The sequence below is a fragment of the Mya arenaria genome, chromosome 9 (assembly GCF_026914265.1).
Source record: "Mya arenaria isolate MELC-2E11 chromosome 9, ASM2691426v1".
NCBI lineage: Eukaryota > Metazoa > Mollusca > Bivalvia > Myida > Myidae > Mya > Mya arenaria.
In genome coordinates this window covers 20,207,160-20,234,278 of record NC_069130.1, presented here as the reverse complement: position 1 = coordinate 20,234,278, position 27,119 = coordinate 20,207,160, and the positions used below count along the sequence as shown (strand labels likewise).

The 27,119-nt window shown below is 36.7% G+C and overlaps 2 protein-coding genes across 3 annotated transcripts in view; one reads left to right on the top strand and one right to left on the bottom strand.

The window, feature by feature from the left end:
* Nucleotides 1-16,667, bottom strand: part of LOC128246720 (integrin alpha-8-like) — a 61,013-nt gene extending 44,346 nt beyond the window's left edge. For both annotated transcript variants that reach the window (XM_052965101.1, XM_052965102.1), the window contains exons 1-3: nt 16,176-16,667; nt 13,686-13,807; nt 13,285-13,388 (exon numbers count right to left, since the gene is read on the bottom strand). In XM_052965101.1, the coding sequence (XP_052821061.1) occupies nt 13,285-13,388; nt 13,686-13,807; nt 16,176-16,426 (477 nt within the window). In that variant the 5' untranslated portion in view covers nt 16,427-16,667. The remainder of the gene's footprint in view (nt 1-13,284; nt 13,389-13,685; nt 13,808-16,175) is intronic.
* A 1,004-nt stretch (nt 16,668-17,671) lies between these two features.
* Nucleotides 17,672-26,273, top strand: LOC128203046 (E3 ubiquitin-protein ligase E3D-like). Its single transcript, XM_052904295.1, has 10 exons — nt 17,672-17,796; nt 18,768-18,931; nt 19,291-19,435; nt 20,229-20,557; nt 20,826-20,922; nt 21,175-21,289; nt 22,862-22,995; nt 23,771-23,933; nt 25,432-25,510; nt 25,944-26,273. The coding sequence occupies exons 1-9, from the start codon at nt 17,705-17,707 to the stop codon at nt 25,462-25,464; spliced, it is 1,272 nt and encodes a 423-aa protein (XP_052760255.1). The 5' UTR covers nt 17,672-17,704; the 3' UTR covers nt 25,465-25,510; nt 25,944-26,273.
* The last annotated feature ends 846 nt before the right edge of the window (nt 26,274-27,119 follow it).

Below are 27,119 nucleotides of genomic sequence, written 5' to 3'. Positions count from 1 at the left end.
TTTTCAAAAATATTAACATCTGAGTAAAACCAGATTGGACAGTTAAATGTTTGGGATAATGGTTGATAGTGTATTTGTATTGAGATGATTGAAAATAGCTTTGGTAATTTTGAAAGTAGATTCCACCCTGTGCTAGCATGCATCTGTCAACAGTGCTGCACAAACATTTACTGTCAATGCTGAGGCTCAATTAAATTGAGACCTACATGTGTGTAAGCTGTCTATATAATGGCTTATGCTGGCATGCACAAAATGGCTTATGCTCACATGCATGGGTCAACAGCCCTGCACAAACCATAGCTGTCAATGTCAAGTCTCAATCAAACCGAGAATGGCTGTCTAAAGGCCAGTGCTCGAATACATTGGTCAACAGTGCTGCACATACTATAACAATAAATGTCCATTCTCAATCAAACCAAGACTGGCTGTCTAATGGCTTGTGCAAGAATGCATGAGTCAATAGTGAATCACATACTGTATAACAGTCAATGTCCATTCTCAATCAAACTCAGAGACTGGCTGTCTATTGGCTTGAGCAAGAATGCATGGGTCAATAGTGCAGCACAAACCATTACTGTCAATGTCCAATCTCAATCAAACTAGGAATGGCTGTCTAAAGGCTTGTGCAAGAATGCATGGGTCAACAGTCGCAGCAGCACAAACCATTACTGTCAATGTCCAATCTCAATCAAACCGAGAATGGGTGTCTAAAGGCTTGTGCAAGAATGCACGGGTCAACAGTCGCAGCAGCACAAACCATTACTGTCAATGTCCAATCTCAATCAAACCGAGAATGGCTGTCTAAAGGCTTGTGCAAGAATGCATGGGTCAACAGTCACAGCAGCACAAACCATTACTGTAAATGTCCACTCTCAATCAAACCAAGACTGGCTGGCTTAAGGCTTGTGCAAGAATGCGTTGGTCAACAGTGCAGCACAAACCATAGCTGTCAATGTCCAGTCTCAGTCAAACTAGGAATGGCTGTCTAAAGAACTGTGCTCACATACATTGGTCAACAGTGCTTCACAAACCATAGCTGTCAATGTCCAATCTCAATCAAACCGAGAATGGCTGTCTTAAGGCCTGTGCTCGCATACATTGGTCAACAGTGCATAACATACTTTAACATCGATGTCCAATCTCAATCAAACCGAGACTGGTTGTCTTGCCTCCTGCATGTGCTCGCATGCATGTATGAACAGCGCTGCACATACTGTATTTATGTCAATGCCCAGTCTCAATCAAACTGAGACTGGCCGTCTAATGGCCTGTGCAAGAATGCAAAAGTCGACAACTGGTTTAAACAGTATCCTTATGCTTACTGCATATATATAAGTTTCTCACAAACATAATTCAGATACACACAGATACTCAAGATGACAAATTTGAGTCCTAATTTCTTGAGATACATACAGGTACTTCAGCTGACAAATTTGAGTCCTTATCAGATGTAACCTTACACCTTTTTATAATTAACAACATCACAAGACATCTTCAAATTTCACTTTTCAGGACATAATAACACAATAAAAATCTTCTAATGACATTAAATTCATCAACCTCTAACCCTGGGGGACAGTCAAACTGAGGTTTTACATCATTTATATGGAATAATAAGATCCAAATAAAGATAGCTACAGTTTTAAAGCCATAGTGACATACCGTTGTTTGAAGAATGATTTTATTTCAACTTTTAATTTCTCCGCGACAGCTGCTTATAGGGAGGGGATTGTAAATTGGCAGCATATGAAGATCACATTGATTTTAATTCAGGTGAATTGATGAGGCAATGTATAAAACAACTGTGCTTGAATAAGTTTTATTGTACTATGAAATATTATGCCATGTGCTAATTCAACATTTATTGATTTGTGGCTAAAATTCAAAAGTGATGGAAAAATCAGCCACAGCCTGTATTTAAAACATGAGTATTGTCGCTGCTGTCATTAACAATAGAAAGGTACATAAAATAATATAAAAATATGAGGATTTACAATGTTCTTCTTTTCATGTGCATAGGGTTAAATATTATATTTCCATGTACTACATAATTATTTTGGAAGCTTAAACTTATGATTTCAATCAAAAATATACCTATGTAATATAAATTATTCTATTCATAAATCAGCATCAACAAAGAACACTCCCTCCAAAATCACTCAATCCTATAATCAAGAAGATTCCAGGAAGGCCTCATGAGCCTTAGGCAGCTCCTTTTCAGTTAGTATGGCCCTGGGTCAGGCCCTGGGGTCAAGCCATGTGGATATAAGCAGAACCAGGTGTTGAACTCTGCTGAGGTCATTCATAAACACTCATAAACCTGTCCTTCTCCTGATAAGTATTTTTAAGTCTGACTGAATCAAAACTTTGGGATAAATATATCAAGCTTTAAATTTCTTTGTTATAGCTAAGAATCTGTATTTCCATAATTGTGCACATTCATAACAGTGTTTATGGCCTTAGATATGGAATTAGTGAAACAAAAGCTGTTACACATTCTCACTAGTATATATTTGTTTATTCCAAATTGACCATGAAGGCCACTTAAGTGATTGAAATGTATTTCACAGTTCTGGCTACCAATCCGTCATGGTTTGGTTGAAATGTGACTGATGAGGCCAGCCAGGTATGTGAGAGAGATCCTTTGGTGGACAGAACAGGGGTAATGATCTGTGTCTGATGCATGAGGTCCAAGAAATATCATATATACCATGCATTCACAAGCACACACAGAATACTTCTGTTTTTCCATTCCAAGAAGACTTTTGTCAACCCTTTCCCGCATATGAATGCTTTCTGATGCCTTAATATGCAGCAGATAATTTCTGAAAACAGTGTGACAAATGGAGAATTGGCTCAAAATTCGCATTTTCTTCATATGCCACAACATGTTTTTAGCTATATTCAATAAATAGAATTTTAGTAATTAACCTTAAATATGATGTTTTAGCTCAATGTTTTCAATTTCATCTACGGCAGATTTGTTGTATATGGGAAAGGGTTGAGGGAGTAAGTGGGTATAAGGCAAACAATGTTAAATATATATATATATATATATTATAAATTGTCTTAATGCTTGCTTGCTAAAAATTCTTTAATCGTCCAAAATTATGCTTAATATTTATCAATACAGATGCAATAGCTTTGCTGTGAAATGTCATTAATTTAACATGGGTGTTATAATGGTCAAACTTGCTCATTTAAACAAACAAGAAAAGATATATAAAACAGAACACATCTCATTTGGGAGCTATTCTGAAGCATCTGGTATGGAAAAGCGGACTTTATAAGAAGTTGCAGTATGCTGACATTTAAAAATTCCAAACCTGAGGCTACACTTTATGGAATGAATGCATTTGCATGTTCAGTAAATTAGTTGCTGCAAATTGTTTGTCAAGTTAAACACGAAATTGCATGTAACCATCACATGCAACAATTAGACCCTGGTGAAAGCCTAATGGAGTTGAGGAAATAACGACGGTGTAACAGTCTCCTCTCTTTTTTAGTATAGAATATTCCTTTTTTTTAATTTCAAAACCTGCATTACAATTAATATTTAACAATATTAGTTTAAACATATTTATTTTACAACAATTGTGAAACAAGTTATTACAACATTATATTAATCACTCTCGTTGGCACGATTTTACGCGAGAGTGTGGTCTTGTGTTGTGGGGGAAACCGGAGAACCTGGAGAAAACCCACTTGTCCGGCTTGGTGACCAAAAACCAAACTCACATGCGCCCAAGCCGGGAATCGAACCCGGGTCGCCTAGGTGAGAAGCGAGTGCGCTAACCGGACAATATTCAGAGTCTGCTAATAAAATAATGCCAAATGTTGAGTCCCAGGATTTTTTTAAAAAACCCTGAATCTTACTGTGTACCAGAAAGGGGAGTTTCAGCTTCTTTAATACAAACATATAGTGTTATTTCTGCATAGGATAATATATAGATGCTGCATTTGGGGCAGAACTTAAAAGTACTTTCAAATAAGCCTTTCCTAGGAAAACCTGCCTCAAAACTCACCTTGTACCTTGCATAAATATTTTACAGCTACCAGAAGGAGAAGCATCACATAGGCACCTAAATATCACAACACACAAGTATTTCTATGAGACAACTTGAAGGACAAACAAATGATCTTGAGTGACCAGACCAGATGTAATTCCACCAGGCCACATTGACCATTATAAGCTGTGGTAGAAATCCAGATGTTTCTGTCCATGGTTTGTTTACACAGAGGGGTAAAAATAAACAGTTCCTCTCCTATGCAGACAGAGTCTGTTTTCTCTTGGAAGGGAAATGCACAGTACTGTTCCGGTAGAAGAATAACAGTACACCACAACCAACAGCCCAATGCTTGTCTGTTGTTCATAGCCAATTGAAAGGTTATAACTGGACAATTAAATGTTTTAGCCCAAAATAAGGGACTCAAAACTGTATATGGACAGTTTCCAACTAGAATCCCATGTTAATATGTTCAATGGCTTTGACAATTGGCTAATATTATTTAAAAATTATTTAAAAACCTTTGCTGCCTCCAATGACCCAGAAATGACTCAAACTATGTCAATGATAACTCTGACATGAAAACACCATTACTGTTTTCTTTGAAACACAGACTATCAACAAAGGTAAAATTAAGTTAATGAAGAACAGTAATGGTATCCAAAAATGTGCTCGAAATCTCTTTTTGACAGCTGACAAATTGCCAGAAAAGAAAGTCAGAATGCATTTGGGATGGGAGTGTAATCAATCGCAGGACAGTTCCCACTGTTTGCCAATAAAATCAGCCCAACAAGTTCCACACATTGACAGATTTGCAATAACTCATATTCCTGGTGAACACCAATATTTCATCCATCATGCTCATCTTCCGCTGTTTGTTATCAAGCCAAGACCCCCCCCCCCCCCCCCCCCCGAATCATCACACTCATAATCATATAGCCAGATTTAAAACTGATAATCTCGTCTTTGGAAAATAAATAAATGTATATTTGGATAATTAAGGGATCTAATATTCTACCTTGATTTGAAAATATTGTTTACCTCATTTCCCTAAAAATGTTGGAGTGTAAGCTTTAATATAATAAAGAGTTTTACACTGTCTTCATAATCATGCTATACACTTTCAAAAGTTATTCCACAGCTATATATAATATTGCACACTGCCAGAACTCCTTTTGTGACTTTGGTAATGGTTGTCACCAAGCTGGACAAGTGGGTTTTGTCCTGTTTATCCAGTTTCCAACACAACAGTTCAAGACCGCATTCTCACACAACACCATGCCAATGAGTCAGTGACTTACGGAGAATAAGTTAATTTAGCTTTCTTCCTAATTGTTAATTTATATAATGTACTACCATTACACTTCAGTGACATAAGCTAGGCCTTATAAGCCGGCTGTTTATTATTTTGCGGAAAATGAACTTTTAGATGAGTTGTTTTCTCATATATTATGTTTTAACATAATCTTTAAACCACAGTGCCAAGTTTCTTAAAGCCTTGAGTAACCTAACAATGGGATGAATCATTAGCACAGTTTAGTCAATATGACTGATGATAATACCCCTGGGGATGGGAACATATAAAACACAACAACTGTTGGAGATGAACCATAAAAACCAAACAGTAACCTCACCACTCCATGGTTAGTGTCAGTGCTGGAGATGGGAATAATGGAAAGAGCAGACACACTGAGTGAAAGAGAAGAAACTGCAGTTATTGTGTCGGTATATATAATAGAGTAGATTATACAGATAACTTAGTAATGTTAAGTCCTGAGAAGGCACACAACATTTATTGTCTGATTGCCTAAGACTTCTAATTGCTAATAATACGATTTCTTGGAGTCTTGATAAAGCAATAAAACTTGACTTCTGAGAAACAGTATAATCAAAGTACTACACTGATGTTATTAAGCATAATGATCAGGGGCAATTACTCTGCCACATATATGTTTTTAATTAAAAACTCCGTCAGAAACTCACAAAAATAGAAACATTTTTTTCTAGCCCCATTATAGAACATGAAATCACACACATTCGTTACTTTAACCAAACTGTAATCAATATAAAGATGCTGATAACATATCTATTATTAACATTTTGATGGCAATTATGTTTTCCTATCAAACAGAAAGGAGCAATTTTCAATGATTTTCTCCCTCATCTAAATAAACATTAATCATGGTGACCATTGAATGAGAATGAGATGTAATCAATTTTAATTAAGTGCTCAAATTTCACCTAATTACTCGATTATTATCAAATCAATATACTTGTTAGAGGTCAGTCGGCAACAGAAGATGAAATTGGAGTGAAACTTGAGCATGTTTTATATGAAATAATCGCACGAGTTGTTCCGGCGCTGGACCAGTTAGTCCAGCTATTATTGCCTATTACGGGCGAGTGGATAATGTTCATTATTAATATTCTTTATGAATATTGAACGATTGTAACTAGCCTGTTAAGGAGATGTCTTGTTTAACACAATCTTGTTTAGGCCCACTATAGCAGTCGTTGAAATTAGCACAAGCCCACCAGCCCTGTACTCACAGCCGGGAATCCACGTGACCAAATGGTAGGTTTCAGTGCAAGATGGCGTCACCAAAACGCTCGACTCGAGCCGAAAATCAAGGTAATACATATAATTATAATAGTTTCTTTAATTTTTAACATAGCCTATCATATGCCCACCTACCTAGTTTATATTAGCATATCCATGTTTTCCTTGAAACTTTAACCGTTCTCGAGAACACTTCTGCAATGATTCCAAAATGTACGAAATCCGACTGGTAGGTTACAGTTCCATTTATCATTTTGGCTCGGATTTAGCAGAAAATGAGGTTATAATTTGGGAAAATCGCATAAAACACTTAAGTTTTGTTTAAACATAACAGGCACATGCATTTGGGAACGAATATTTTAATGATTTTAAAAGATATGAGAATGAAAAGAAAATGATAGGTTGCAGCTCCGATTTTTGAAGAGATAGGTTGCAGTTCCATATTTAGGTTGCCGTCTGGACTGCAGATTCTTTGACTTAGTTTTAGTGTTCAAGCCAAACATATAGGTTCCCATAAAACTCAACTAATATTTTTCTATACCATGTTCTTTTTACATAGTTATAACATCATCTAAAATTATAAAATCATTGAAGATCACATCGAGACTGCTGTTTTTATACTTTTGATTTTTCTGCTTACAAATTTATAAGGTTACCATCATTAATGATTTGTTTTCTGTGACAAATTGATATATTACACGTTTAGAGTTGAATTGTTAAACCATTATCTGTGATAAAATCTGCACACCAGTATACTTTTATTGTATGACGTGTCAATCGATGTTTTGCAATTTTCGATATATCATATGGAATGCATTTTTATCTTTTAGACCAATGACACGAATAAGAGAGTCTTTTCCTTGATCAACCTAAACGAAATTAATGCAGGATATCTAAACAGCCAACCAAAAAAATGGCAGCGATACAACAAAACAAAAGAAGTGTTCAGTGAGCATTCGTTTGATCACAAGGTGAGGTCAAGACTGGCCTCATGCAGAAAGAAAGCGACAGCACCCACAGACAGAAATGCATTACAAAGGGAAACTTTAGGTGTGCGTTGGGAAAGGCTAGATGAAATTTGTCGAAACAGCTTCCAACAAAGATCATCGGAAAAGACTCATGTGCCATTCTCATAACCAAAAAAAAACACGACAAATATATCCATTTTCACTGTAAATATCATAATAAAAAGTTCATGTTATGCTGATGCCGTTCTTACATTTGATATTTTAGCTTTAATATATATATGTGTGTGTGTGTTATAATATTATATATTGAACCTAGTCAAAGTGTCATTCCCAAACAGGTACATCTGGAAAGGTGTCTGCAAAACAGCTGTCTACAACTACGAAGTGAATGCATGGAAAGCGAGAATGGACACAAGCTCTGACTTTGATCTGTTTAAACAGATCCATCCGCATCTGTGCCTATCAAGTGTGTGGTCCGTCGCGAGAGCTCGTCCCGAGAACCTCTCCCTCATGAAGCTGCTAGCATGTCTTTGCTGCCAGCGTCCCCCAGACCAGCCGATTGCCGTTTATGCCATCGACAATGCAGCCATGAGCTCGAACACTTGATGTTCGAGTGTTGCTCAAATAACAATAGCTATTCGCGACTTTTATTCCTGGTGGCGATTAAAAGTTTGAGTGGACCGATGTATGACTTACTTAGTACGATATCGAGACAGTCCTTCATTATATACACACTTGGCAAAATCGACGAACATTTGATAAAGGTACTCGATGTACAATTATACCCGGACTTCCTTATGAACTGTGCTAAATTATACAATGATGTGTTAAACTAAGACGCATTTAGATGAGAGCACTTCACCAATGACAATGCAACTCGACAAAATGAGCTAATCCTTAAACAGCTATTTCTATTTCGCTTTCAAAGAAATATTGCTTAAATTAATAGGAAACAGTCTATTGATTTTAGCCGATGCATTATCATTGTTCTTAATCGTTTGTAAGATCAGACTTGTATGCAGATTATAAATTATAAACGAGACCAACTTAATGCGTATAAAACAAACTTGTCGCAATTTATGTTACTGTGACTTTCTTTCATTACTATGTACTATCAAATTTGTATTGTGTTTGTAAATATTCATGATTATGTATGCATTACCACATACCATGTACATCTCCAGAAAATGGGGGAAATAAAGCTATATATATTTATTACCCATTTACGTTTGAACTTTTAAATCGCTCCTTACATATTACATGTAATACATATTTGGTCACCAGTTCATGTAAGCAGAACTCATGAAAGGCAATGTTTGTCATTTTAGTTAAGTATAACGTTTAACTTTGTTGCTTGCGTTTGAACAAGATCAACGAATTAAACTCGAATGGTTTTCAATGGCAACATGCATTTTATATGTAAAAATATTGTTTAATCGCAGGATGATGTGGTTCAAACCTAGCTTATTCCTCCATTGTTTAATTATAAAACTACATTCGTCGCTGTTATAATCCTTCCGTGTCATGAACATGCATTACCTGACTTAATATCAGTACTAGAAAAAATATGATGTAAGATATTGAAGAGTTAGCTTTCGATTAATGCGCCGTGTTGAACAACTTCGGACCAATTGAGACCACCTTTGTTTAAATGAACAAATACCAACCAAGTGATTGGTATTTTTTATTTATTATACCTTGTGTTAACCTAAAGGAAACTTCAACTAAAGAAATCTTTAACACTTGATCAGGATAAAGATTATAAGTTTCTTCCATGGCTGAGAGTGTAAGATAGGTTCATTCCGCCCCGAGCGTAGGGTGTTTTGTGGAAACGAGGTTTACCCTTTCATCCGCGAGTGGCTATGGTAGATGCTTTTTCTCCCACCTCAGTTAAAAATAATTAAGTAAAAATGAGTTTTTTTGCTGGAACTCTTTTGTGCATAGTGAAAATAATTGCGTATGAATATGAGATAATTCGTGGTTGCCATGGATATGCGCGCAGTGATTCAGATTAAATCAATAGTAAAATCGGTCTTTAAATAGTTCTAAGGAGAGTGAACCATTACTTCTTGAATGGTGCGTGAAAACTGTTTTATGGTGACATTCGAAGCGAGAAATAATTAACTACCATTCTAAATATTGCCACAAGACAAGGTTTCCATGATGCTACAGACGACAGTCTTCAACAAGGGAGGTAATTACAATGTGGTGACCATTAAAAAGGAGTTCCATACGGGCATTTTATCTTTGCCCGTGGGCAAGATAAGAATATCTTGCATGGTTAAATTATTGGATGTACTTATCTGAGGTGGTAGAAAAGTTGTATCCATAATACTTCACATAATAATATATCGGCAGTAAATAAATAAAAATGTTAAACATCCTGATATTATATACACGACGACGTGTATATAATATCAGGATGTTTAACATTTATTTATATATTAAACGTGATATTATTCAATAATCCTATATATATATATCTTTAATTCATAAAAATAAAAACAGTTTGTCACATTTCAATTCCTCCATGCTTGTATACAATATCAGTGATACAATCACATTACATAATTTGCAGTCCAGACGACAACCTTTATATGGAACTGCAACCTATCTCTTCAAAAATAATTTTTCTTTTCGTGCTCATATCTTTTAAAATCATTAAAATATTCGTTGCCAAATGCATATGCCTGTTATGTTTAAACAAAACTTAAGTGTTTTATGCGATTTTCCCAAATTACAACCTCATTTTCTGCTAAATCCGAGCCAAAATGATAAATGGAACTGTAACCTACCAGTCGGATTTCGTACATTTTGGAATCATTGCAGAAGTGTTCTCGAGAACGGTTAAAGTTTCAAGGAAAACATGGATATGCTAATACACACTAGGTAGGTGGGCATATGATAAGCTATGTTAAAAAATAAAGAAAGTTTTATAATTATATGTATTGCCTTGATTTTCGGCTCGAGTCGAGCGTTTTGGTGACGCCATCTTGCACTGAAACCTACCATTTGGTCACGTGGATTCCCCGCCATGGTACTGCTAAATTGCTATCTGGGCTTGCTGAAGTTCCAGATTTTATACAGAAGGGCTTGTTAATTAAGTCTTCATTTCAATGACTGCTATTTAACAGACATCTCCTTTACGTAATTCCTTTCCTATTGGAACAAGTAATTCCTATAGCAGTGGTCGAAATTAGCACAAGCCCGCAAGCCCTGCACTGGTAAAATGTCTTCCGGGCTTGCTCAAATTCTGATTTTATATAGCAGGGCTTGTTCAAAATAGTAATTGTCCATGCAATAGTATAAGAATTCGGGCTTGTTCATCCGAAAGTCTAATTTCAATGACTGCTATAGTAACATTACATTCTTCAAATCACTTTGCTATATCTAGAAAACAGAACATACTTTAATGGGAGTTTCATTGCACTGGCAGGGTTCTCAATAACTTTCGGTTGAACCGTCTCAAACAGTGAAGTAACCGACCAACTTCTACTTATTCTACTTCAAAATTCATTTAGTTTTCCAAATTTGAACCAGCCCAATCGCCATTTGAACCGTCCATTTTGGCCCGCAGCCGGTTCTTATTGAGAACACTGACTGGTGTCACAGTAGGGCCCCTACTGTGACACCAGTGCAATAAACAGATGCCCAGCAGGGGATTATGTTTGTGTGTTTCCTGTGTATTTTCATGTTTGTGTGTTTCCTGTGTATTTGTTAATTGGCAAAAATACCCAAACCTCAGAAGTAAACTTTGCCAACAGGTACTAAACCAAGAGGACTTTTATGCATATATATCAACCATAAGATTATAAATGCTCAGTTAGATTAACCTTTTTGATAAACTTTTATACTTGATTGTAACATATTAACATCTGATGCAAAAGATCAACTCAATTCCCTCTAACATTATCTCCCCTGCCTCAACCTTGTCAGTACCAAATAAACTGGAAATGCATGAATCCTGTTCAAAGCATAACAAGCACACCACAGGATTCCACAGCACCCTCGGTCTTTGTGCTAAAACTCATCAAAGTATGATACACACTTCCCAGTCTAGCTTTGTATGCTGAAGATCCAAGTATTTTCCAGGTAAATTCTACAGTGCAGTTTTTGTGTGTGTCAATTTCAAATACAACAAAGAACATTGGAAGCTCCAAGAGTTTCTTAAAATAGGTCCTGGGTAATAATATTGATATTAAAACATAGGTGTGGAGATTACTGGCATTATTTTAAATGCATGATGTAAACCCAGGGGATCAAAAGTTTAGGTTTGAATGAGTTTAAGGTTTAAACTTCTTTATTTTACAACAATTTTGAAACAAGGTACATGTGTATTACAAAATTATATTAATTACTCTTGTTGGCACAAAATGTGTGAGAGTGTATTCATGTGTTTTTGGGGAAAACAGAGTACCCGGAGGAATTTACCCACTTGTCCACCTTGGTGATACCAAACCAAACCCACATGAGCCCAGGCCTCAAATCAAACACAAGAGAAGCGATTGCACTAACCACTGCACTAAATTGACTACCAATAAGCTAAAATATACTTCTGTGTTTATAGTTTACCCTGTATATAACCTTAAATTGTGGCCTTGAATGTCTTTAAGGCTTCAGTCCTTGTTACAAATAATGGATTATCAGCAAGCCAGAATTCCATTCCAAAATATTAATTTGCTATCAAGTAAAATCAAACTTAAAAGTTGTGTGGATAAAACAACTTAAACCCTCCCCCTTGTAACACCCCTTCTGTTTCCTAACAACTCACTCCTTGTAACACATTCCCCCCTTGTAACACTCCTCCCCCGTGTAACATCCCTTCCTCCTTGTAACATCCCTCCCCCTTGTAACAACCTCCCTCCTTGTAACACTTCTCCCTCGAGTAACACCTCTCCCCCTTGTAACACTCCTCCCCCGTGTAAACCCCCCCCCCCTACTTGTAACACCCATCCCCCCTTGTAACACCTCTTCCCTTGTAACACTCCTCCTCCTTGTTACATCTCTTCCCCTTGTAACATCCACTTGTAACAACCCTACCTCCTTGTAACATCCTTCCTTCTTTTAACATCCCTCCCCCTTGTAACACCTTTCCCCCTTGTAACAACCCTCCCTCCTTGTAACACCCGCCCCCCCTGTAACACCTCTCCCCCTTGTAACAAACCTTTTCCGTGTAACACCCCTCCCTCCTTATAACATTCCTCCCTCCTTGAAACACCTCTCCCCTATGTAACAAACCTACCCTGTGTAACATCCCTCCCTCCTTGTAACATCCCTCCCCCTTGTAACACTCCTCCCCCTTGTAACAAACCTCCCCGTTTAACACCTCTCCCACTTGTAACACCCTTCCCCCTTGTAACACCCCTCCCTCCTTGTAACACTCCTTCCCCTTGTAACAAACAACACCCCTCCTCCTAGTAACACATCTCTCCCCTGGTAACAACCCTCCTCCTAGTTACAACCCTCCCTCCTTGTTACATCCACCCCCTTGTAACACCTCACTCCCTGGTAACACCCTTCACCCTTGTAAAACCCATCCTCCCCCATTGTTACACCCATGCATCCCCCTGGGTTGGGGTCAGTCTCATACCTTGCTGACCAATCATAAGGTTTGGATTTGTAACTTGAATTGCCTGAACAGCAATACATTTTTAATCTGAATTAGAAGAGGAGAATGAGAAAAGGCCTTTGTTACAATAACGATAGATCTCTCACTTTAACTCCTATGTTTAACACTACACAAACTTACCACGATGGTACCATTGCTGGAGCTGTACAAGGATGCCCCAAACCACTGGTCACTTTTGTCTTCTACGTCACGATAGTGGGTCCCGTTGTGTCGAATTTCATTGCCTGGAAAGCACGTATGAAAACATACCCAAAATTCGATAATGAGAATATAGTATACTACTATTGTATTTTTTTTTACTTCGAAACAATGACACGTTATAACATTGCTTAAATAATAAATATGATGACTTAAAATTTTAATTTCAATCTTAAATGTTAGTATACTATAAACATGATTGTAAAGGGCGCATGGTGTCTCTAAGCGAGGACGATTGCACATTTTTTTTAAATGTAACAAAGAGGTTTACATGTAAACAAATGGTAGAACATTCCAATACAATAGTTCCTGACTTAACAAACCTTTAGTGTCGAAAGGTATCTGCTGACAGTTAAGCCGGTTGTCAAGCGGGCATCTGTAGACTGCCCCGCCCCGCGTGACGCCGGGTTGCCGTGTGGGAGCACGTGGGGCGCCTACCAACAACCTGGCAACAGAAATCGTCACATAGTAGTAATAATTTGATGTTGTATAAATTATAACAAAGTGTTTGTAAGAAAGTTTACATTATCATAAACAAAAATGAAACAAAATACTGGTAAGCTAGGGTCGTGTCCTTAACCGATGGTGACCATGTATATGATGTATCTACTTAAAAAGTCCGCCTTTGGAAGAGAGAGTCGTGCCAATGTCATTTGACTTTTAAGTAGATACTTTTGAGTTTGAACAACATCCTAGTCGAGTCGAGTGATTTGAATGTCCAATGAAAACATTGAATCCAGTACAAATCAAGCAAACAATTACCATATACACTTCATACACGTTATAAGAATATTCGTTCTTTTTCAATAACCTTTTAACTAAGAGCCCAGTACTGAAAAAAACAATGTGTATATCATTTTCAACATGGTACCATAAAACAGCGTTTGGATCTCATTAGTCATTATTTATTTGATGTCCACTAAGGACCCCAATCATCATGATCATGGCCTCTTATCGGCTATCAGGGTCATCGCCTCTTCACTTTATTGCAGTGAAAGCGGCCTGGACACGCTAATCACTTAAACGTGCACTTGTTATCGCCAAAATCAGCTGCAAATTAATGTAATCCATATGGACTCTCCCTTTATTCGCTAGTTTTGGAGATAAGATAGTCAACAGGATCGTAAAAAAGAGCAGGAAAAAGGCACTTGACGGGGTCAACTCTTACTTGAAATTACGGTGAACTGCTTACTGGGCATCCATGAATATAATCTGTATACAGGAACGAGGGTTTACTATGTGTTTTTTTTTTCTTCGAAGTATATTTAAGTATAAATTTCAAGATAATTAGTTTAAACCAGCTGTTTTCTTCATCAAACAGAAACGTTATATGAATGAACTTATCTCTATAACACAAATCAATAGGCCATGGGAGACTGCGTTATTCATGGTTCAGCCTTTTGACAATCACTTCCCCGCCCAATAAACATGAATGATAGTGTGTGTGTTTTTTGTAACAAATTATGACCTGACACCCTAATTAGTCAATTAACAATTACACAATATTGCGAGCAAATGCCGACACGCTTATTTACATGTATCTTGTGTACATGTACACGACCCGCGAAACTGGTGCCGCCGGGTATGGGAGAGCAGACAAGTGTCATTATTCAAATGACCGGTTTGTGGGCAATATCTACTTATCATTGAGCATCTTCTGTTTCGACATTCAGCGTAATAATGAAGTTTGCATATTTTATCTTCATTAGTTTTCAAACGACATTATTCTCCAGATTGCTTGCTAATATAACTGCTGCATACAAACTAAATCGTTGTCAAACACTAGTATCCTTAGTTCACCCTGTATAAGATGGACGCATCAACCAGCAGTATTGTTCAAACGCCTTTAAGCAATTCTTATGGTAACATAAAATAACCTACACAAGCATGGGAGGAAGTATACAATACTTGTATTAAAAGGGAAAACAGCGTAGGCACGTAAAACAGCTCAGATAAATCCTAGTTCAAGTACTTTCTCGATTCCTACACTTAGTTGCCATTGTAACGTGATGCTGGAGATTGTATTCGGCCCGTAATTGAAATTACGCGTTATTACAAATGAGGCGTTTTGGCGAACAAATAGTGTACAATGAAACTGAGCGAAGAAATTTGATAAATAGTGTTTTAATTTGATCAACATGGGATAAAATATCAATTTTATATCGTCATTGATTGTAGCTGCCACAAATTTGCTGACAGTCCACCAAGGTTCAACCTTGCAAGATATAAAATTTAAAATTCATGTACAGCGTATTGATGTAAGCATTTTACAATTGAAGCAATGTCATTGATGAATCGTTTTCTTGTTTTCTTTACGCATTTCCTATTACTCAGATTGGTTTACTGTTACAAATAAAACATCTTAGAAACCCCTTAATCAGCTACTGCGCAATGTTGGTATCATCTGTTTTATGAACACGGATTTGAGTACGGCCGATAAGAAATGTAAACAACGGTATATTCACTCAATGATTCATGACATGCTATTTTATACCTAATGCATCCACATTTTCAAGTTTGTTTCAATATAAAGAACAAAATTTCCCACGCACGAAAATAAAAATATTTATACAAATATAATTTGTGTGGATTCACCCACAGCATTGTCCAATGTATTCAATTTCATGTTACAGTAGAAACACCGTACCCAACGCTTTTAGTACGAACTCATAATGATATCATAAATAATATTATTTTGTTTATTATTTTTGCTTTAAAGAAACAGTGGGTACTTGTACCACACATATACATATGATATAAATGTATGGACTATTTTAAACTATATTTTAGTCTCTCAAACTTAATGGTTATACCATTTTGAGCCTTGGTCATCGTGAAGTGCCACGGAATATCCAAACATACTATCCCTCTCCCCCGCATGTACCGTGACCGTCTCTAAATCTAAATTATAACATCCAACTATGTCTGCTAATATACACATCACAAAAGCCGCATAAACTGCGCCCATTTTGACGTAATTACTTCGCCTTCTAGTTAAAAACTTTCTGTGGAACGCACACATATTGCACACAACTTCTGACAAACTTTGTCCTATAAGTTCCATCTTAATGCCTTGTCCAATATCACTTTTTAAATAACTTCTTAATTTCGTACGACTAAATTAAGCTTATCAAGAAAATTCCATACTAAATTAAACACTCTAAACTCGTAAACATAAAACTTATAATAATTTTCTCTAAACACAGCAAAACGTATATTTCCCCTATCGTTTCAAATAGCACACAGCCAATTTCTTACTACACTACAGAGAGATAACGAGCCCGTGGCATAGCTACCACCATCAGTAGCTAGCCGAGTGGATCCGTCTATTTCGTACAAGAGGGGGGATAGGTTGGTTCCCTGCTGCTACTGATAAGCACAGCACACTCCCACGTGATCGTGTATCGGAAATTCTTACGAAATTAGATTACACACTGGGTATATATTGTAAAATGAGTCATATTTTTTTCAATGGAGTTTGAAAAGTTGTTTCATTGTGTTACAGAGATAGCTATATATAAAATGATCATGTTTTATTTGCGGTTTTATGTGTTTGTATATTCCAGTTTTGTTTTTAGGAACGCTTTTTAATAGACATTTTTAAGACCTTATTTTATTTTAATAGTGCTGTATTCTCGATGGCATATTATTTAAATATTATAATACTGAACTGCATGATGCAACACTTTTAGAACTGATAAATACATCCTTTTCTAGCTATTTTATCAAATTAATCATAATAATGCACCGAGGCTCTTCAAACAAAGAACTACTTGTAAATTGAAGTAAACTGCTACTAAGTGTATTATTTACATTCACAGACATATGTCTCTTGATGTTCTGTTAGATATTATATGCGTATTTGCGTCTCTGTAAATACTTCGAAGTATGCCCATGTTCGAGGAGGCAATTTAAAAGTACAATCAAAGTACGCTGAATATCACAAACGACTTATTGTTTGGTGTGAAATCATAATTAAAAGTCAATTTGTTACCAATTAGTATCGATCAGACTTTTAAAATACTTCAGACCAAATAATGGGGAAATTTCCTGCAAGATAACTTGGTGTGTAAACAGCATGTCTAAAAATCAAATCATTAATATTATTTCGATTGACCAGAAACTTACAATATCATTTTTGTTACGTAACATGTTTCTGTGTGTCAAATATCGCACCAGCACACACCGGAAGACGATCACCTCATGAAGGTGACACGGTAGTACACAATGTATACGGGTACGCGTAAATGACAACGTCATTAAACGTTCGATAAATAATTTGTATATTACTTTCACTTTCGTTTTGCAATGGACTTTCAGTTAAAAACGAGGCATTTCAAACATGTTGGAGAATAACACTGACAGTTTCTGTAAAGTTCTAGGAGTTTGGAACAAAGCGTTGAATGTTCTGAACTGTGTGATAGCTTTAGATAGGTGAGTAAATGAAATAAAGTGGTAGAGATGTTTTAAATACGTTCATATACAATACAGCAAAATCATTTTTCAATTGCTATTTGCATTGTATTCGGATGTATGACTTTATTTCGGATACTTTATAAACTTGTTTCTTTGTATTCTTTTATTCATGTTTTGAATCTATGAAGGGCAACACTTGTACAATGTTTAAAATGTGATCCTTTGATTGTTCCTTAAGAGACAGCAGAGCAAAAACAGTATAAAATTAATCTTAGGCCTAAAATCTTGTGTAGAACAAGGGTTACATCCAGTAATTCTAAAATGCTGTCCAGGCTTCTTTTTAAATGACGTTTAGCTTAAAAATTATAAAAACCAGAAGCCTGGAAGGCATTTTACGTTAACTAGGGTCACATTTTGTCCAAAAACAGTTAGGGTAGTGTAGTGTTGACATATCAATGGTCCCTTTTTGTATACTGTATTAATCTATTCTGCCTACCAACCTCTATGATAGAAGCATCAGATTTTAACAGCTCTAGCACCCACCACTTATACCATAAACAATACAGGTGGGTAAGCTTTTTTAATTATGATTTCATTTTAAGAACGTTACTGTCCTCATTGGGTAATGGTGGTAAAGTAATCAGTTTATCAGTATTAATCAGTATTACATATTAAAAGACTAATTGAAATAAGCTACTTAAGCCTGTTAAGAATTAGATGTTTCGAGAAATTGGGGCCTGTTGAATAACACTACTTGTAGCTCTTTATCTTATTTTTAATAGACACAGATACCTTGAATCTTTGAAGTGCTTGACAATTAAGTACTTTAAGTTCATGTTTCATAGTGCCTTCTTGACTAAAGGCAACCACTTTCAATATTTTTATATTGTATTATATGTGTTTGGTATATGGCGGCTGGGGTTCTTTGGTTTGAGGCCTTTAAGTGAATAGACTATTAACATCCATATTATTATTGACTCTTTTCAAAGCACCAGCTCCAGCACAAAAGTAACAGTTTTGCAAGAAAGTATCATTGTTACCCAGCATGGACGGAGGGCAAAATTCAATCTTCCAAACATCTCCGTATTACCATACTCCTGCAGGGGGCTCAAGTTACATGAACACTCTGGAGAAATTGAGTTTAGCTTTGAAGGTAAGGAGACTGCTTCTGTAACTGACTGTATGCACATTATAGCTGATCAAAATTAACTTCAATTTCATATTAAAAATCTGTTTCTGTTTTTGTAATTGTCTTTGTCGCAGTTTGCATCCTCTCCATCATGGTATGGATTTCAATATTAAGTGAGTAAACAATTTCACAAGTATCTCTATTGATTGATAGGGGAAATTAACATGATCTATGTATGATTTCATGCTCTTTTTTGTAGGAATTTGAAATGTTATAATAGGTATTCAAGGTACCATTAAATGAAAACTGAAATAAAAGAGTTGTAACTTCTTAGAACTTTGAAATCATATGTGTTACCATTATATTTTTCCTCACCCTTAAAGGCTCTCACCATAATTTGAGGTCACAAGAAAATGAAATGACACAGAAGAAGTACTCTCGGCAAACAGAGATGGTGGACCGTATCAGTCACCTACAGAACAGATGGTTTTGTGCAACTTGTCAGCAGAAAATCCTCTCAGATCTGTGGTAGGAAACTAAGTTAAAGGAGTCAACGTGTCTGCATCTAAACTTTAAGCTTTAAACTTTATTCATGTTGCAACAATTGTGAAGAAAATTTTATTAACTTATTCTAAGTTACTCTTGTTAGCACAATGTTACATGAGAATGTGATCTTGTGTTGTGGGGGAAACCAGAGACCTCGGAGAAAACCCAATTGTCCAGCTTGGTGACCACCAACCAAACTCATATGCGCCCAGGCCGGGAATCACCTTGGTGAGAAGCATAAATGCGCTAACCACATGGCTGATCGGACAACTGACACTTGTATCATAGTTTTATCCACTAGTTTATGTTTTTCGACCTCATCGGTGACATTCTCTTGGCCTCTCATAATGGACACCAGGACTGTTTTCCCGAGTTTTACGGAACTTTTACCCAGGAAACAGACTTTAGAGTGATTCAAAACAGTTTACAGCTGTCTGTACAATCAATCTAAAATGAGTAAATGTTGTTATGTCCCCCTTTTGACTGAAACAACAGCAATAGACTAGCTATGGCATTCCATTGGGAGGCACCTGTACTTACCTTGTATCAAGGTTGTGTTAGATAATGAATTTAGATGGTCACGATTTTGATTAGAAAAATGTGTGTTGCGTTCTTAACAATCAAGATTATGAGCTATCAGGGGATAAGTACTGTAGACCTTACATGATATAAACTGTAACAAATGTAATTGATTCACTAAAGTTTAAGGAAAAATCCTACGTTTATGCATGCTTCTTTGATACATTATCTTTAGTTTGGCAATTCATTTTTTCAGTCACTTCAACAGAGTCCTGCCTCTACCATCTGAAAATTGGTCAGACCTCGCTGACATTTGGTTTTGTCATAACCATTCTAAGGTCACAGCTAGCTCTGAAAAGACTGGTGATGTAAATACAAACACCTGCAACTCAACAAATGGTGTTGTCCCTGGTAACATGAAGCAGAAACTATTACCGGGCAACAAGGAATGTTTTGTTGGGGAAACATATGTGCTGGTTGCTAGGCGATACGTTGCTAAGGGAAGTGTCAAGGTCACTGCAGCAGGGGAGGTCACTTGTTTCAGGTGTAAAAGGCAGCTTGGGGTTGCTATGGACACAGATAAAGGTATACATGCATTTTGTGAAGTTTACCGGTATGTTTTTGGTTCGATATATGTTGACAAAATATTGAATTGATTATGAACACTTAAAATAAAATTAATATGACCTGCATTTATAAACTGAATCAACTTATATTATAACTTAGCTGCATTAAATCCATAAACAATTAATTAAACATTGCAGAGATGATTTTCTGAGTTTTTCTTTTATGTTTGAAATATTTGATGGTTATTGATGGTTACTCAATGGTACATTTACCTACTTAATTTCAGATGAGTACAGTCAAGTGATTAAATTCTTCCTGCATACATTCTTCATCAAAGATTTCTCCCGTGAAAGCTTGACAAACACAGCTAGTATAGGACACAGGTATGTTGCAGCATTATGTACTAGTGAGCCTAATTCTGGGATTGATACCATGTATAGCATTATGTCCATATTGACATATGTAACAGTTATTGCCATTTGATTTATCTTTAAATGTTGTAAAAAGTTATTTATATATTTTAAATTGAATATGATTTTGTTCATATTAGGAGATATAGATCAAGCTTCGTGAATTCCTGATAAAAGTATGCTGCATTAAGCCCTTGTAACTATAACACCATGTTTTTTGGTCAGAGTTGACCTGGATGGCTACTTCAGCAACCTCATTCTGGAGCAGAGCCAGTCGTACAGCAGCTTCCGGTTTCTTATGGAGTCAGAACCCGATACACAGGGGAAATCGACCTGCCTGGTATGTATGTATGTTTGGTCCTACAGCAGCTTCAGATTTCTAGTGGAGTCAGAACCAGATATACAGGGGAAATCGACCTGCCTGGTATGTATGTATGTTTGGTCCTACAGCAGCTTCAGATTTCTAGTGGAGTCAGAACCAGATACACAGGGGAAATTGACCTGCCTGGAATGTATGTATGTTTGGTCCTACAGCAGCTTCAGATTTCTAGTGGAGTCAGAACCAGATACACAGGGGAAATCGACCTGCCTGGTATGTATGTATGTTTGGTCCTACAGCAGCTTCAGATTTCTAGTGGAGTCAGAACCAGATACACAGGGGGAATCGACCTGCCTGGTATGTATACATGTAGGTTTGGTCCTACAGCAGCTTTAGGTTTCTAGTGGAGTCAGAACCAGATACCCAGGGGAAATCGACCTGCCTGGTATGTATGTATGTTTGGTCCTACAGCAGCTCCAGATTTCTAGTGGAGTCAGAAACAGATACACAGGGGGGAATCGACCTGGTATGTACGTTTTTGTGTGTTTGGTCCGATAGTAGTTTCCGATCTCTGGTAAGAGTCAGAACTTTATATAAAGGGAAAATGACAAAGAGAAAATGACTTTGTCTGGTTCATATGATATGCAGGAAAAATCAATTTGTCCCTTATATATGAGTGTAGTGTAAGAGTGAAGTCCCTTTGTGAGAAAATCAACCCTATATGCTTTATTGCAATTGAGCCAATAATTTGCATATCTGCAGCATTAGTCCTCTCACTCTGAAGGTGTAATCTCCCTTTACTGTATGCAGTATTAGGGACCAAAACATATGGTACCTAATATTCAGGGAATATTTTAGAGTACTCTGGATTTAAGTGGGTGGTACACGGCATTCAGGGAATATTTTAGAGTACTCCGGACTTAAGTGGGTGGTACACGGCATTCAGGGAATATTTTAGAGTACTCCGGACTTAAGTGGGTGGTACACGGCATTCAGGGAATATTTTAGAGTACTCCGGACTTAAGTGGGTGGTACACGGCAATCAGGGAATATTTTAGAGTACTCCGGACTTAAGTGGGTGGTACACGGCATTCAGGGAATATTTTAGAGTACTCCGGACTTAAGTGGGTGGTACACGGCATTCAGGGAATATTTTAGAGTACTCCGGACTTAAGTGGGTGGTACACGGCATTCAGGGAATATTTTAGAGTACTCCAGACTTAAGTGGGTGGTACACGGCATTCAGGGAATATTTTAGAGTACTCCAGACTTAAGTGGGTGGTACACGGCATTCAGGGAATATTTAAATGTACTCAGGCATTAAAAGGGCATTATTATGTGGTAAGCAGATCTTGCAGATTGTTTTCTTATTAGTAACTCATGATTATGATAGAAAATGAAGATGTGTTTGGTACACAAGTGGGAAGGGGTTACAACTCTGGCAAGAACATATGCTTTGTTATGTCCCTTCACCAACTGGGAATAAAAGACAAGTGCTGACAGCTGCATGTGGTTAACCTGAAATGTTCATACTACTTCGAAAGTTGCAAATTTTAAATTTGAGTTATAAATATGCAAATTTTATTTTTCCAGCTTTGGTTGTTGGACTCTTGTGTGAGGATGTATACATCAGCCATACAGGTCAAGGGAGAAGAAGGGATACTGGAGGAGAGAAATGTTGTCAAGTTTATGTTCAAGTGCCAGCTGGCAACATCTAATTCTGATAGGTACTTTGAAAAGTTCAAAGAACGCCAATGAGATTCTTATACCAGTTAAAAAAAAATGAACATATTGAAAAAGAACAAGTGTATACATACATGTTTTCATTCATCTACATGTTTGAATCTCTTTTCAAGGTATATAAATGTAAGAAAATACATGTAAGAACATAAATTTCAGATTTATTTAAGAAGTATACTGTAGTCTTGAAACTTTCAATCATATTCTCGATCTTTGAAAAGATTTTGTGCTTATGCCGAGGCAAAACTAGCTGTATGAACATATGATAACATCAGCCCGAATAGTGAAAGGTAGTTTTTGCCCCAAATTGGAATTCTGTTGAAACAGTTTAGGTCAGACAGGGAAAGGCCCTTGACTGAGTAGGCTTTGGATATTATCCATTGAATTTGCCTTAGCCCTAGCAAAACCCATGTTGTTTGTCTGCATTCTGTAGATTGTTTAAATTTTGTGAGAGGTTAATTTTCAAACTTATATTGAAATTGATCTGGAGAGGAATTTAAATCCTTGTGAATTTTCACATTATGCCATCAGGAACTTTTAAGCTTTGCAAAATTCCCATAAACCAAAACACTAGAAAAAGATACCTTACAAAATTGAATCAACTTAAGTTCTCCATTTTGCAGCAAATATTAGTTTGAAGCTCTTCCTGGACGAGTGTATCGTTCGGCGAAATTTGTCAATAACTGAAACAGCTCTATACTGTAAATACAATTATGAAAAATTACTTAATAGCTTTAACTGCGTAACTACCATACATTCCAGACCAGTTGACTATGTGACCAAGTCCATCGTGTCAATGTGGAGACGAGACGACACAGTCCACGGTGTAACATTACCCCACCAGGTGTTTTTGCAGCTAGTTCAGCTTCTTGTACATAACTGTAAGGTGCTGCCACAGTCTCAGAGGTTTCTTAATGGCTTTCATGTAAGTGTTGTAACGTGAATATGAAGTATTAGTAAGGTCATACTCCTATATCCATACACAACAGTTACTGTAATTATTGGTTGTAATCTCAGTGATTTCTCAAAACACTCTGTGTACTTTGATGATGTAAGTATTCCATGACCTCAGTGGTTCCTCAATATTTTCTGTGTCCCTTGTTGATGTAAGTATTCCACGATCTCAGTGATTCCCCAATACACTCTGTGTACTTTGATGATGTAAGTATTCCATGACCTCAGTGGTTCCTCAATATTTTCTGTGTCCCTTGTTGATGTAAGTATTCCACGATCTCAGTGATTCCTCAATACACTCTGTGTCCCTTGTTGATGTAAGTATTCCACAATCTCAGTGATTCCTCAATGTGCTCTGTGTACCCTATTGATGTAAGTATTCCACGATCTCAGTGATTCCTCAATACACTATGTGTCCCTTGTTGATGTAAGTATTCCATGATCTCAGCGATTCCTCAATAAGCTCTGTGTACCCAGTTGATGTAAGTATTCCACAACCTCTGTTGTTTCTCAATACGCTCTGTGTACCTTGATGATGCAAGTATTCCACGATCTCAGTGGTTTCTCAATATGCTCTGTGTACCCTGTTGATGTAAGTATTCCATGTTCTCAGTGATTCCTCAATACGCTCTGTGTACCCTGTTGATGTAAGTATTCCACGTTCTCAGTGATTCCTCAAAACGCTCTGTGTACCCTATTGATGTAAGTATTCCACGACCTCAGTGGTTCCTCAATACGCTTTGTGTACTCTGTTGATGTAAATATCCACAATCTCAGTGATTCCTCAATACGCTCTGTGAACCCTATTGATGCAAGTATTCCACGTTCTCAGTGATTCCTCAATACGCTCTGTGTACCCTATTGATGTAAGTATTCTGTGTTCTCAGTGATTCTTCAATACGCATGTGTACCTTGATGATTTAAGTATTCCACGTTCTCAGTGGTTTATCAATACACTCTGTGTACCCTGTTGATGTAAGTATTCCATGTTCTCAATGGTTTCTCAATATGCTCTGTGTACCCTATTGATTTAAGTATTCCACGACCTCAGTGGTTTCTCAATACACTCTGTGTACCCTGTTGATGTATTCCACGACCTCAGTGATTCCACAATATACTCAAGAGTCCCTTGATGGTGTAAGTATTCCACGATCTCAGTGGTATACGCTCTGTGTATCCTGTTGATGTAAGTATTCCATGTTCTCAGTGGTTCCTCAATATACTCTGTGTAATTTGTTTATGTAAGTATGCTGATGAAAGGGTTTTTGGTTCTCAAATATTTTTAAGAACATGTAATTTTTGTCCATTTAATGAAACAGGGTGTACATTACAAAAATAATTGTAACTGAATCAATTAGAAGACAAACATTTAAATAATTACACTTAATTTTCAGTTTTGTCTTTTTACATGCATGGTTCTTGATTTAATTTTAACACTGATGCATTCACACATGAATTTTTACCTCTAGGTAAGCTTCCTTAAGCTAGAATCACCAACCTGAAGACGTTTCCTGAGAAAAGATGGATGTCCGGATAAACACTGACGAGGTATTGTCCCCAGTTTCTCAAAAAAATCTGAAGTTCTGACTCCACTGAATTCTCCTTTAAACCATGTGTATTAAATTACAGGAAAGATGTTTGTTATGTTAAAAAAGGAAAGAAATTTGAATAATATATCTGTTTAACTAAGTTTCTTGTTTGTTAATGCAATTAAAACTATAATTAATGCATAAAATGACTGTCGTACAACCTTTAAATAATTTATAATTTATCGAAACATGGGCGAGTTGTGCCAATCTTCAATGTTGTTAAATGAGTTGAGAGATATGATATAAAGGAATATCATATTCATGGTCATTCAGTACGAAAATTATTTTTAGAAAAGTTGTTTAAATAATTCCGTATCGAATGACCACTCACGAAACATCCTCCCCATGTATATTTTTTGTACATCTGATATATATGAAATGGTTTCTTTCAGTCGTGGATCTGAGCATTCAAAAAAGGCAGTTGCAGGAATGGCTTATAACTAGAGATGCCACTTCCAACAGTTGCATATGAAGATGAAATGTAGAACATTCTGCTCAGTAACTTTTTGTATGGAAGTCTGATTTCATACAAGTGTCAAAATATAGATAAACCCGAGCCATTCGGGTTTGATTTTTTTCCTGAAATGTTTCATATACAGTTGCTGTAAAACAAATTCTTAAACTTTCTATACTATTATAAGTGCAATGAGTTTATGTGTTCATTCTGTTGTCTTGTTTTTGATAAAAATATTAAACAAAATTCCCCAAATGGATCAAATATCCATGGAGTTATTATACATCTTCTTCAATTCTTCAACCAAAAGTACATCTTCCTAAGCAACTGGCAACTGTCATGGCCCTTGTCTGGATATTGCAGGAAACATACCCTGAATCATCTACCATTTTCACAGGTTTATGTGAAAACCTGGTTATTAGAATGACGAACGTCGTTGTTCGGGCGGGCGGGCGGCGTCAAATTCACCTATGAAACTTAATAACTTTAGTAAGGGTTGACATATCTTGACCAAACTTGGTCTATAGTAAGAGTTTATGGTTACCTTTCATGGGATTGCGTTTGGGGCCCCTAGGGTCAAGGTCACTGTTACTAAAAATAGAAAAACAGTTGAAACTGAATAACTCGAGTTAGGGATGACATATCTTGACTAAACTTGGTCTATAGGAAGAGTTTATGGAGACCTTTCATTGGATTGCGTCTGGGGTCAAGGTCACTGTTACTTAAAATAGAAAAACGGTTGGAACTGAATAACTTAAGAGGGTTGACATATCTTGACCAAACTTGGTCTATAGAAAGAGTTTATGGGTACCTTTCATGGGATTGCGTTTGGGGTCCCTAGGGTCAAGGTCACTGTTACTAAAAACAGAAAAACGGTTGAAACTGAATAACTTTAGTAAGGGTTGACATATCTTGACTAAACTTGGTCTATAGGAAGAGTTTATGGAGACCTTTCATGGGATTGTGTTTGGGGTCCCTAGGTTCAGGTCAAGGTCACTGTTAATAAAAATAGAAAACCGGTTGAAACTGAATAACTTTAGTTAGGGTTGACATATCTTGACCAAACTTTGGGCGGCCTGGCGGCGTCAAACTCACCTATGAAACTAAATAATTT

Coding starts and splice junctions, on each gene's coding strand:
- LOC128203046 (XM_052904295.1), top strand. CDS start 17,705: ATGTTGGAGAATAACACTGACAGTTTCTGTAAAGTTCTAGGAGTTTGG. Junction 20,558..20,825: donor TGCTATGGACACAGATAAAG/GTATACATGCAT, acceptor ACTTAATTTCAG/ATGAGTACAGTCAAGTGATT. Junction 20,923..21,174: donor ACAGCTAGTATAGGACACAG/GTATGTTGCAGC, acceptor TTTTTTGGTCAG/AGTTGACCTGGATGGCTACT.